General features: G+C 38.7%; 1 protein-coding gene across 9 annotated transcripts in view; it reads right to left on the bottom strand.

Moving 5' to 3' along the window:
- Window positions 1-4,968: 4,968 nt before the first annotated feature.
- The window catches only part of CHD9 (chromodomain helicase DNA binding protein 9), a 99,469-nt gene continuing 90,691 nt past the window's right edge, over window positions 4,969-13,746 (bottom strand). For all 9 annotated transcript variants that reach the window (XM_040614950.1, XM_040614954.1, XM_040614951.1 and 6 more), the window contains 4 exons: window positions 13,083-13,304; window positions 12,609-12,737; window positions 10,525-10,629; window positions 4,969-8,424 (listed from right to left, as the gene is read on the bottom strand). In XM_040614950.1, the coding sequence (XP_040470884.1) occupies window positions 7,561-8,424; window positions 10,525-10,629; window positions 12,609-12,737; window positions 13,083-13,304 (1,320 nt within the window). In that variant the 3' untranslated portion in view covers window positions 4,969-7,560. The remainder of the gene's footprint in view (window positions 8,425-10,524; window positions 10,630-12,608; window positions 12,738-13,082; window positions 13,305-13,746) is intronic.

Below are 13,746 nucleotides of genomic sequence, written 5' to 3'. Positions count from 1 at the left end.
GCGGTTACACCCAGCACGGCCCGGAGACCTTCGTGAGCCTAAGAAAAGCGCGGGTGCGTGGTTGTCCTCAGAGAGCAAATGCGGCGGAAAGAGGAGGGGGATTGAGTTCTGGTGGAGGCAGCTGTGCAGAGCGCAACCGCGTAGAAACACGGGCAGTCAGTTCTTCAAATAAACTTGAGGAGTTTTAGACTGTTATTAAGAGAAAAAAATAAACTGCTGCACAAGACAAAAAAATACACAAAAGTAACTTGGGTCAAAAACGATGCTTTGTTGAGCCAAAACTTTTACAAAGCTGTCCCAATAACGGGGTGGGAATCAGGCGATTTCCGTTTCCAAAGGACAAACGGCACCTCATCAGGAAGAGACAGCAAGGGCGGCTGCTGTAAGGCCCCGCGGGGCAGCGAGGAGGGGCCCCAGAACAGCACTTGTTTAATAGAGATTTATTGTCTATGCCTCTTTGCTTTTGTACTGCTAGCATTTCAAAGCTAACAACAGTGACACCTTTGTGGGAAAAAAAAAAAAGTCATGAAAAGGTGATCTGGTGAACCTGAAATATTTTCCAGGACACAAGTACGCACTTTCACCCCACAGCGATGGCACCAGGCTGCGGCAGAAAGCCAAAGATGAGAATGGCAGCGGGGTCTCCCCCTGCCTGCAGCCCCCCCGGCCTGCCAGGGACAACTTGGGCACCTTGCCCATTTCACTGTAACATTAAAAAATAAGGGTGAGGCTGTTACCTGATGTCTTGCATTTTTATTTTAACATGGAGGAGCTGTGAATTTTGCGGTAAGGTAGCAGCTGCTCTGAGGTACCCAGGACATTGATAGGATGCTGTCCGCTACCCCCAAGTCTGTATATAATACCATAGGGCTTTTCTGTTAAGCCACATTTACAGTATTTGTTAAAGCAGAAAGCAGCAATAACTTACTACAGTATTTTACTTTCTACGGAGAAAACACTAATCTACTCTTTTGAAATCATTTGGACACCTAAAAAAAAAATAAATATGTAACAACCCCCCACTGTATAAAAGATAAAGCCTAAGGTTAAAGGTGAAGTGGTTATGCTGTGGTTGTACCTACATACTTTCCTGTGGGTTTAGGCATCCAGACTTTATAAATAAATAGTTCCACTTGACTGCTTCTGTGTAGAAGACTTTAAAAAAGGTATTTTTTTCATTTAATGGTCTACTGAAAAGTTAAGACAAGAAACATTTTAGACATAATAGACGCTTAAGTCTTTTTCATCCCTGAGGACTTAACTTCACTTGTTCGTCCACTTAACCTCTCCCCCCCTTTTTTCCCCCCTTACAAAGAAGCAAGAATTTTATTCAAGACAATAGCAATGTTCAACATGAACACTGAAATGAAGAGATATCCTCATTTGGCATGTTAATTTGAATTATTTCCACTACTGGATTCCATATTATATCTACCAATATTCTAAGTCACTGCCACCAATGCAAAACTCCAATGGAGACAGCACATGCACCCTCTCAGCCTGGGTCCTTGGCAGCTGCTCGGCTGTCCTACAGTAAAATACATCTCCTACTGTTTTGCAGTTTCAGAAATTTAGCTTGTGGACATGCTATGAGATGGACTTCTCTGTGAACTACAAATGGCACTTGGAACATCAAAGGGCTGCAAGCATAAATATTTCTTTGTATTGCCCTCCTGGCAATGTCACACCGGGGAACGCAGCCATGGCAACCTGAGCTCCTCAGGTGGCACTCCAGAGACACAGCTACTGTGTGCAGCTCAGAGAACTGGTGAACCTTTTCAATATAGGGTTGCAGAGAAACAAGGCTCTGAACTACCTGAAATTTTTTTCTATGCTGGTGGCTTTCACAATAAAATATAGTCTCCTCACAAAATGTAAGAAACAGGTAGCAAATCTTGAGGCCAAACAAATGCTGCAGTGTCATAGCACAGACCCTGACCGTACTGGCATCAAGTAGTGAAGACTGACTGTGACAAGAAATTTTTGAAATGGTGGTTAAAGTTGTTTACCTGCAGGGAAATAAAGGGGCCTCCCAGGTAAGGCCAGATACACACCAGGCAAAGTCTCTTCTCCTAACAAGGCGAGTCCAAGATGACCAACTCTTGGAAGTATGTACACCACTAGAAAGCAAAATACCAGTTTATTTAGGCTAGAATTGCTGCTGCATTAAAAAGAATGAAGCAGTATACGCTTATTTTGGGATTGGGAGTTAGAAACTCTGCCTTACAGGAGCGAAAAGCTGAGCTACCACCGGCATTGAGAAGTTGAGCAGACATCAAACAACATGAAACAGAGAAACTGACATAGTAGTTCCCAAATCAAAAGCTGTTCTCAGATAAGATTAAGAGCTTAAGGACATGCTTTGTTGAGCACTGGTGAAAAAGAGAGACGACGATGCCATCTCTGACATTAGGATCCCAAGAATTTTCCAAACCAGTTTCCCTTGTATGCACAAAAAACCTTACCTGGAACACTAAGGAGAATTTCGCGCTCTTAGGTTTCGTTCATGGCTGGAAGAGACAAAAAGCTGGGGAAAAAAATAAAGTCCTCATTTTGCAGAATAACTCTTTGGCAGGATCTTATGAGTGGCATCTTCCTTCCTTCCTTCCTTCCTTCCACGAGAGCCTGAAAAGAGGCAGCGTAAAAATAAAAATAAAATCATAGCCTTAATCTGTCTATTCTGAAAACATCCCTGGCTACTTTCAAGTAGAGAAATGCTAGAGTCTGATTAATGCCAAGCAGTTTAGGGTTTTTTTAGAAAGAAATCTGAACATCAGCTAGCTAGAGTACAAAATAGTACAAAATTCTAAACTGAAACTAGAATGTAAATTATGTAATGAAACATGTTTTGGCATTGTAACTATTCTGAATGGAGACACTTACCTGTATTTACCTCTCTTCAGCGCACTCTATTTTGTGGAAAGTTTTCCTTAATTCTTTGTGTTTATTCTCAGTGAACTGTGTTCCTAAATGCTGGGTTGAACAATATTTTGATGGCTGTATTCGAATTTTTATAATTTCTGGCCAGCTGGAACTTTTGACAGTAATGAATGATGTAATTAGTGACACCACTAGAGTTATAATGCATTTCAACATCCTTCCTCTACGTCTATTGTCATTATTTTCAAAAACTTATCTCACATGTACTTCATTACTAAAAGATAGAAAAGCTTTTCTCCAAAAAGAACAGTTTTCCTTGGGAAAATTTTAACTGAAACTTGTCTTTGTCATCAGAGGCACTTAACCATGAGAAGTCCTTGCTGTTATCTTTTAACAGAAAAATTTCATTTTACAAATCATTAGTTAAAAAATGAAGTGACCAAGATTTTCTTACTGTTTGGTTATGGAAAACTATTATCTGTATTTCCTTTTCCTCTAAATGTGACAAAGATATATGCATAATGTTTGCATAACATTAGGGACGTTCAGATAAGCCAGGAGAGTTATTTTGTAAACTCCCGTAGCTACACTAGTATAATTAGCCTGCTCTGCAGATACCAGCGTAACCGTGATGTTCCAGCAATGCACAGCTGGAAGTGTTGGTCAACTACAAAACTTGAAGTGTTGGTCAACTACGGCAGCATAGACCCCACATTATGCTGGCACAGCTCCCTCATATTGAAGACAATTATGGGGTGTAACAGAACTCGATCAGAAACTGTTCATACAACTGAGTGTTAGGTTAGTAACCTTCCCATTGTGAGTGATGTCATGCAATGCTGCACTGCAGATCCCTTTATACTAGCCACGTACACCAGGCACACTTCCTCTCGCTGCAGCTTAAATGCAGGCTTTAACAAGTAAACGTTCATTCTGAAGGTGCGAGTACTGTCCTAAAGAGCAACAAATGAAAAATATATTACTAAATAACATGGCAGAAGGAATTTTTTCAGAGACGAGAGGTAACAAACAGGACAGGAATTTGCCTGGGACATCTTGTTAATAGTCTCACCTAATCACAGCCTGTTGCAAAACACCAGATACTGTTTCAAAACAGTTCAAAGGAGTGCAAGAAATTAAACACCAATACTGCGCCTAGATTCTCTGTTCCTTGGAAACAGTTACATTGAAAAATAGATGTAGTTATATTTCCATTTACAGACTAACAGGACTGGATTGTAAAATTACAAGACATGATTCCTCCTCTCCCCTCTCCTTTTTTTTTTCTCCTTTTTTAATTCTGCGATGTTTCTAATAGACCTGCTAGAAATATATGTTAAAAATACTCGTAGGGATTCTGCAAGACTTCGAAGGAAAAAAGACGCAGGGGAGAACATGAGAACAGAGCTCCTATGCATACGTGCATTTTTATCACCTGTGTACAGACTTGAGAAAGCAGCTCAGAAAGGACGATCGTGATCTGAAGACAAAATCCAGACTGGAATAACTACGGATACCACTCAAACACTCAGCTGCAATGACAAGTTAAAACAAGTGGGCACCTGACAAGCAGCAGGCCACTGACGTTCGGCAGACATGTCCGTGACCTGCATAAATACACAAAAAATAGCAACAGTAAGTGCACTGTACGTAATTAAAAGATTTAGCAAATGCATAGAAAGTAATGCAGCGTTTTAAAAAGAAAGATTCCAAAGGTACTTTGCTGCTTACCCTGGAACATGAGATGCATCATTATTTCAAACTTTCAGACCAGAACCTAGACTGTATATTCCTTTCTAACCGTAACTACTGAATGGCTGGAACAACAGCTTGTTTGTAAGACAACAGAATAACAGGAAATTCATTCCCAGAAAAATTATACAACAGTAAAGCATGATCTTGGGGGTGGTGGTGGTGTGTGTTTACATGCTTGGCTTGAGTTTTTGTTTTTCTTACTCTTTTTAAGGCCTGAAGAATAATTTCAGCGTTAAAGCTTAACACTGGAAATTAACTTTTGCTGCTGAAAGATACGTGTTTAATCCTAACACAGACAGCATTATTTTCACATACTGAGGCCAACATCATGGGTAGTCAAAGAATATGTTTAATAAAAAATAATTAAACTTCCATTTGCTCTATAGAACATCATAGAAAGTAATTCAATAAATTACAAATGACTTTTTAAGACGCTTGTTCAACTACAGAAAGCAAATTCAGACTACACAGAACACAACTGGCAAATATTGCAAATGTCCAAAAAAAACCTGGACTAAGACTTGGATCATGAAGCCTGAAACAAGGGATAGAAATACAAGGCAATAACAGCTAAAGTTCTTTTAGTAACTACCAACACACACTTTTATCATCACCTTGGATATCCTTTTAATTTTAACTTCAGTATTAGTGTAATTCTACTGAGGTTTCCTTATAACCCTTAACTTTATACAACCGTATTTGCATATAGTTTAGCTGACAGTGGGACATTTTCTCCCCTTCTGGTTCAAACCGATTAAAAATAAACCCAATATATTATGTTCAAGTCTACACCAGCCTTCATTACTTGAAACTGTAATTGCCTTATTACATAGAAAGAATTACTAGAATGGTAACCAAACTCACTTGACCATAATTAGGAAAATACTTTATTTCATAAATCTGATATAAATTAGGTTTTAGCCACAAGATTTAGGATTTGTTTTGTGGGGTAAGGGTGGGAACGATGGTATTGTTGACATACTCCATCAGCAAACTAATTTAATTACTGTTTGTAAAACTTTGGCTATTTCATAGATGCATCCTAGTTAAATAAAAGTGCTATATTACAAAGGGCAAAATATTAAATAATACCTTTTTTTTTTTATGATGAAGAATTGCTACCCCCTTCTCTTGGCAGTTTTTCATTTTTACTATTGCTAAGACACTGCGTGAAGGGCCAAAAATCAGAATACTATTTGGGAAAATACATAACCAGCACAATCCAAATGGTAGTTGTACAGTTGTGTAATTACATGTAATACTGCTTCTAATCATGGGGCTAGTTATTTTGCACATAGAAACTTATATTTCATTGGTAAAGTTCTTGATAAAAAACAACACAGTTGTTTTACTGTACAAGCAAGCAACAGAACTATATCAAAATATACAGTTTTTGTTTTTTATTTTTAAATTTATCCCTTTGTAAAGCTTTTTCAATGACTTCTACTAGTACCTGTGTCTATTTTCTCTTAACACTTGCCTATTCTTGGACCGCAAACGATGTAACAGAGGTCAACTGAAGTCAGTCAGTTCAGAACTTCTGTAAATGTGGATCTGGGCCTTTGACTGTGTCAGAGTAATAGCAGCTTAAGAAGAAGGAGGAATCATAGCACACATCAAATCTTAGACAGATTTCATATAGTAAAGGGTTCTAAGGATTTGGACTCAAACAGATGCCTTATGCCCTGTTACTGTGGTTTCTAGGAATAATTTGTCTTCCTTACTATTCAAAGTGCTTTTTCTTCAGTGGGTAACTCAGCATAATATATGAAGTGACATCCCAATAATGATTTTGAGTAATATTTAATATTTAGTCAGATTTAAATCTGCGGAGAAGTTTAAACTCAAAAGGAGTTCGAAACTATCTGTACTTTATTTACCATTATTAACTGGTAACTCCAGGAGGTTTTATGACATAAAACACAAATAGAAATCTACACAAACAAAGCAAACAAACAATTTTTACATGAAGTATGCAGTGTTGAAAGGTCTTTTCAGTGGCACTTTATGACAGTTTGCCTCTTCTGAGTCTTGGGGAAACTACTCCTCATTTTGGGACTTTTAATTCTGCAGAGGGAGCCCAAAACTTTGCAAGGTGTAAACTAAATAGATCTACATGGTGCCAAGTAGCATGAGATAAGACAGTTTTTGCTTTAATTTCCCCCTTACTGCTGTCAAAGAGAACAGCTGTAATAAGGGGGGGAAAAAAACCAACCCAACAGTCATATCTCAAGTAACTCAGATTTTAACATGATATACAGGATGTCTTTAGAAAACAAAACAAAACCTGAAAACAAGTAATAGAAACCAATGTAAACGTCCTAAACTAACTCAGCTGAGGTAACAGGTAGCCAGTTCAATTGGCTGATTGGGAAAAAATTTATCTTCTTTTAAACACACTTGTACCTGAATTGGAAACAGCAGTGCATCACAACACTAGAGCATTTTCATGTAATTAAAGCAATGGATGGTGATGTAGATTCTACAGCTTTCATGACATTCATTAGCTGCCCAAATTATTGCTGAGTTTTGATCTGTAAATTATAAGTGTCAAGGAGGCTGTAAAACTATATTCAAATTAAATCAATAATATGCATAAAGTATTCTGTGTTCACTGCAAATATATTAAATATACAGCTCTTACTTGAGCATTATTTTCATAAAATTAACCCCCCAACAAAATTATAATGCCTTTTGTTGTAATTTTACACCATTGTGTATTTGATAGTACATACAAGTTCAGAAACTTATGAACTTCAAGAAATATTACATGCAAAACGTCTCTGAAAGCAGTTTGCACTTCTAAACAAATACTGAAATGTTCGGTCAGTAAATCATTGATGCACTCAACACTGGGTTATTTACAATGAAATAATTAAAGAATAAATTCAAAATCAGTTTATAATTTAAGTGCAGAGTCTGGGGTCAGTCTTCATCACTAGAATCTGAATCCTCAGATGAAGACGATGTACTATCAGATCCAGATGAAGCATCTGCTTTCTCTGAACCCTCATCTGTGCTGTTTTCGTTGTGAGAGCTTGGCTCTGTTCCCCCTTTGTCTTCCTGATCTCTAACCCGAGAATTTTCCTCCTTTTCTTCTGTGGGCTTGGCTGAGCCCGTGTCATTGCTTTCACTGTTCTGTACATCAAAAATATTAGACTGAGACAAAGCTGGGATATGAAGATTAAGGCCTGGAGTGAGAAGCATCCCTGGGTAAAGTATGTTGGACAAAAGTAATGGATTAAGAGAGAGAGGATTGGCAGCTGCAGCAGCCGAGGATGTTGAAGGAGAACTTGAAACAGAGTTTTCACCACCAGTATCCGTATTTTGGTCTTCTGTCCTTTCTTTCTTTGTATCTGCCTCTTTCGAATCGCTTCCCTTTTTCTCCTCTGAAATTGATTCTGTAGACTTTGTTAGAAGTCCTCCCATGCCCAGCAAGTTTGGTAATCCAGCCATCCCTGACAGCAGCATGGGGAACATGGCAGCCATGTTCTTAGCTTCTCCTCCAGTAGTTAAGCCAGCTGGCATTCCCATTAACCCTGCTGTTACTTGCAGCGACTGCAGGTTTTGCAGGTTTTGTTGTAAGGCCTGAAGACTCGGCAGATCCACTCCTGGAAGCAATCCGTTAGCTAGCAGAGGGTTAACTGACACGCTTGCAGCGGTGGCAGCTGCTGCAGCTGCTGTTGCCTTAGCAATCTCGCTTTTGGGGCGCCTTCCTCTCCGGCTTACTTCTTCCCGCACAACAGGTCCAGTGAGAATACGGTCAAACATACCTTCTGGAAGAAATCCCTGCAAGAGACACATCGGGTATTTTTAGTATTTTGAGAGTTCAAAGATGGAGAAGTAAAAGCCAACGTAACACCCAAGTGTACAGTAATGGTGTCAAAGATTATTCTGGTATGTTAGCACAGCAGCTTCATCTCCAGACAGCTCACTGCAATTTGTGGTGACTCCATGCCATCACATCCGACATGTCTACAGACCCATTTCCACAGCGGGGTCTACTCAGGTGTTCTCTCGCACCCTTTGCTAACTTGTCCTTAGAGGTTTGTTTGCAGATCAAGCCAGATCAGCTAATTATAGGAGCAATCTCAATTTAAAACATAAACCAGCATTGCTTTGCAATACTACCACACTCCAATCATTGGACAGTTTAATTAAAAAAATTAGTTATTCGATTTAAATAGAAATGTGTGATTGCACCTAGACCAACGAGCTCTAAGCCCTTTTTATTGTTGCTAGTGTCTGTTAAACATCCTCGTACCTCACCTCACCCATAAACTTGACAATAAATAGTAAAGACTCAAGCTGTATTAAAACGAAACTGAGAGCACTTCTTTTTAGGGCTTGCACAGTATTACTTCACCTCTGTAAGCCCTCCTACCTAACAATGAAGAAAGAGTTACAATGGACCTAATATTCCCTTTGAAATACATTGTCTTGAAAATTCCTCTTAAAAATGGCAATCTTAAGATTGCAACTATTACTTATCTCCATACTACACCAGCCTTTTTTTCTCCAGCAGCTCTCTCTAATTTAAACTAGTCTAACACAACTAGAGGAATTCAGAACTCTTGCTCTGTTCTTCTGTCCTGCGGGTAACCACTAAATTCTAAAAGTAATTCTGCTATTATTTACACCTTTAATCACTGCAGCTTAATCCTATTCCTAGTCACCTATTTTTCTAACAGAGTGTCCCACAAGGGTATTGGAGAGCCTGGCATTTGGAACTTCACAGAAAGATTACAAATTCTGCTGACAGTGAACTAGGAAAAAAAATATTAAACTTGGTCATTTCTTTGCTAGAGGCTGAAGTGTAGCGTAAATATAATATACTTCTGAGAAGTTATTAGCAGGTGAGGAAACAGACTTCACATGAACATTGACAAAACCACCCTCATTTCTGTTAGACGTAGGGAACGGAAGAGTAACTGGGTTATCCAGAAACCATTCTTCATTATACAACACAGCTTTTTAAGGTTCAAAATATTGTCCTTATCTTCGAGGCAAACAGGGAAAGAACTCAGAACCATACACCATGCTTGAACCAGCCACACTTAAAAGGAAAGAGATAACGGCTATACAATAATTCCCATAATGAAAATGCATACCTGCTGTTTTGTTGGAACTGTGGACAAAGCCTATCAAAAAACTTCCTTCTTTTAAATTTAATCAAGTACCAAGCTCAAACAGAACAAACCCTCAAACTCCCTGAGTGCATTTGCAACTAGTAAGAAGCTGACTTGGGACTACCAGGGTCTGTAATACTCTGTTGGTATTCCATACAGAAGGAGCACATGGGCAACGCTAAAGTCGTAGTGGAGACTATTATCCTTGCTCCCTCCACTGGAATCTCAACACTACTTTTTAGTGAGAATCTTTAACAAATAGAAAACAGACGTTTTAAGTAGTAGAAAATAGCTAGATTAATTTTTTATTTACGTTTTGATTGAGGATACCTATTTCTTCAAGGCGCACATTGGAAGTCAATTAATTCAAAAGTAAAATGAATATTTAAAATTGTATTTATCTTCCTAACTTAACTTTAAGAATAAGGAAGTATTCTGGGGGCTAATACCTTTCTTAAAAGTCTTCAAGGCTACATTTATGAGATGAAAACGTCACAGTATTACAGCACCTTCAAACAAATCTCTAATTTGGGGTTGCCAGCCACTGTTCCTCCCTTGCTCCTACTCACAGCTGTGCCAGCAAACCAGCTTAGGGAACTGAGCTGGCAGAAAGAAAAGCTAACATTGACTCACATTCCACACAATGCAATACCCGAAATGACAAGTGTGCCTGTTGGCACGCCTTTTTTTTCCCCTGTTTGCCTTCTTTGTTTTTAAAATACATTTCATGTCATGGTTATCTCGTTCTGCAAATACTTACAGACTGTTTTACAACTTCTCCCCATTCAGGAGCCACTCCATACTCTGGATTTTCTTTCAAGAACCTGCACAAATCCTTGAGAGGGGGAGCAAAGGCACCCCCCACCTGAGAAGAAAAAGATAGAAGTCAGGAAATACTTCTCATTCAGTAAGAAAAAAAGGCAACATTCATACCTAACACTTTCACTTTTGCCTTTTATGTAAAACAATACAAATAAAAGCCTCACTTTAAATTATCAATGAGTATGACACGGGTTTTGACCGATTCCCGGTGAAGTTATGTGAAAAATTCTTTGGTTTGTTTTAAGTCTACTAAACTCAAACTTATCTATTAAACTCACGCTTTGCAACTTTCGTATTAGACATTCCTACTAATGTTTAATATCAGAGTTTATGAAGACATGCAATGAATGGAAGAGCAACCACATGAATAGCTAACGGTGGTCCAGGTATTACCGAGAAGGTTGTAACCACAATCCTGTTAAAACTTTTCCTTTATCTACTAAATCAGTCCTATCATCTCAGTCAACTTCTAAAAACACTTCTGTTAAAAGGCTCTGCTTCTTCTGTGAATATTTCTTGTATTTTCTTTCACACAAAAAAGGCCAAGTTAAGATGGCTAAACAGCATGTCCTAATAAAATCATATAAACAGGAGAGTAAGCTCTCCGGTTAGTCAGAAGAATTACTCAGATCCAGAAGGAAAGAAGAAATGGTAGAAAGAAGGAAGGAGAAAGAATTCCAGTTTCTGCTCAACCTTCTCTATAAACAGCAACTTAAACTCACATTTTCCAGGCTACTTTTGGTCCCCTCACCCCCTGCTACTAAATGTGTAACTGAACTAAAAAAGACAATGAGACAAAATGAGTTTTGTCTGGGAACTGGTTATAAATGGGAAAAATGAGATTAATAAAGTAACAGAGTCTCAACTATGGTGTAGAAATCTGTTAAGAGGAAAAAAGCCATCATGAAAACATAGGCTTTAACAGCAAGCACAGATCAAATCTCTCACTCCTTGATCATCAACTTTGAAAATATTCCTCAGGGCATGGATTACTGTAGAGCAGCCGAGGGTCTGTGTTTCAAGAGACTGGCAGCCACACAGGTTGCTCTTCAGAGCTGCTGTATCAATGCACCGAAGAGATTAAAGACTCTCAAATTCTGCCTCACTCTCCTCTATGGATGCACAAAGCTTCTGACCTTAATACAGTAGCACACAAAAAAAATAATCCTGCTTTCCTTGCAACTGCTCTGTAACAGAAGGACAAGCTAGCAGTATCACAAGACAATATGCTCCACAGGTTGCCACAATACCTCAGAGACTCCCACCGGACTGCTGTTCTGGTACTACACTGACATTCAAAGACACCATCCCACACACCTGTCCAAATTTATTCAACAAACAGTAACGTTCTGCATGCTTTCCTTGAGCACTGCCTTTCAGCTTTTCCCAAGGCCTATTCAAACGCATTATTCCATTCCCAAACTTTAGGCAATTTGAATTCGGCACCTTATCTCCCATCTTCCACTGTCGGGACATTAGAAAAGAATTCCCCTGTTACACTACTGTTTCGCCTAGCAATGTGATTTACAACAGACACATGCTGCTGAACCACGACAGTCAAATGTCAGAGAACTCAAAAAAGAAAAAAGCAAAACAATGCAGTAGACAGGATTTAAGCAATTCCAATGGACAAGATTCTATGCAAAATGTAATTTTCATCATGTCAGAAGTAGTAGTTGGAAGACGTACACATTATTTAGAACTTCTGAGAATGTTGCTACTTTGATCACAATGACATATATTTCAGTGCCCATGCCTCCATATTAGTGGCATAAATATTGCCAAATATTGAGTGTTCCATTTTATCTGAACATAAACCACAGGGTAAGTTTCTAGCCGTATCTTACATATTTTCATAGTTGCAAAACACTGACTAGAAGATTATCGTTGACTTTCTTGCTGGGTGCCAAAACCTTACAAAGGTTTCATTTGTGCGCAGTGTTTTAGCAAGGGCAGTAGGCAGACAGCAAGGGTAGTTCTTCATTTTGGGGAACATCAGAATGGCAACAGCATTATGAATACCTTTCGGGCGTTTCTTCTGTTTATGAGCTGAACACGTTCTTCACCAGTCAAACTATTGACATCCAGTTTGTTAGGGTTTCGACAACGGTGTCTTTTTTGTTTGGGCCTCCCATCATGCAGCTGCATCCTCTGTTATAAAGGAATTAAAAAGCCACTTATCCTTCTGACATAACTGTTTTAAAAACGGCAAGATATCTGTGCAATCTCTTGAGTCAGTCATTCATCTGAAGTAATCTTTGATTTCAGAAATATTTCACTAACAATACTAATCACAACCACAGAAGCAGCCCAGCAAAAAGCACGAAATCCTCCGATTCCTCTAGCCATTGCTTTGTTTTAATAATTTTACAGTTTTCAACGGTGCTATACTTTTTCCAGGTATTATTATTTATATCTTTTTGAATACAAATCCAAATACATTCTATGAGAAACGTTTTGCTATTTAGCTAAAGCAGAGCTGAAAGGCATACTCACAGGAATACAAGCTCCTGAATCTTCCACATAGCCGGGATGTTCTTTAAGCCACCTTTCTAAATCTTTCCTTTTGGGGGCATCATCACCTGCAAGCCTTGTTCCATCTTTTAGGTTAATAACAGGAACTGGACTCTCTGCATCAAGCATACCTTGGGACTGCGTGTAAGTGAGTGCTGGGTTTATTCCTGCAGCAACTTGACAGGAGTTAATACCTGGGTTAACCTGGAGAAATTCAAAACATTTGACTAAGTTCTCCACAGAAAAATTATTTTGTGTACCATACGAGGGACACAGTCCTGCAGATCATTACGCACGCTCAGGGACTCAGTGAGACTACTCATGCCTTGGACAGCTCTCCAAGTCACTGTACAGTCAGGTCCCGTAAGAAACGTATGGGGAAGGATGTCCTGAAGTGTTGCTAGGTCAAATATCAAGGTTTTAATAATACATTGTTAATTACAGTTAATCAAAGCCACAATTAAACTTACTTTTTAAAAACAGTTACCAATATTGTATCTATCTGGTGTTTAGTAGAACTCCACCAGTTCTCATTTGTGTAGTCAAACTCTCAGTTAACAGTCTCGGAAAAAAACCAAACCTAACAGCATTTTTTGTTGTATGTTGACAACTAGTTATGCTCAGTTAGGGGATTAATAGTAATTTG

This window comes from Falco naumanni, chromosome 15 (genome assembly GCF_017639655.2).
Source record: "Falco naumanni isolate bFalNau1 chromosome 15, bFalNau1.pat, whole genome shotgun sequence".
Lineage (NCBI taxonomy): Eukaryota > Metazoa > Chordata > Aves > Falconiformes > Falconidae > Falco > Falco naumanni.
The sequence above is the reverse complement of the archived record's forward strand: the minus strand, read 5'-3'. Positions and strand labels throughout refer to the sequence as shown.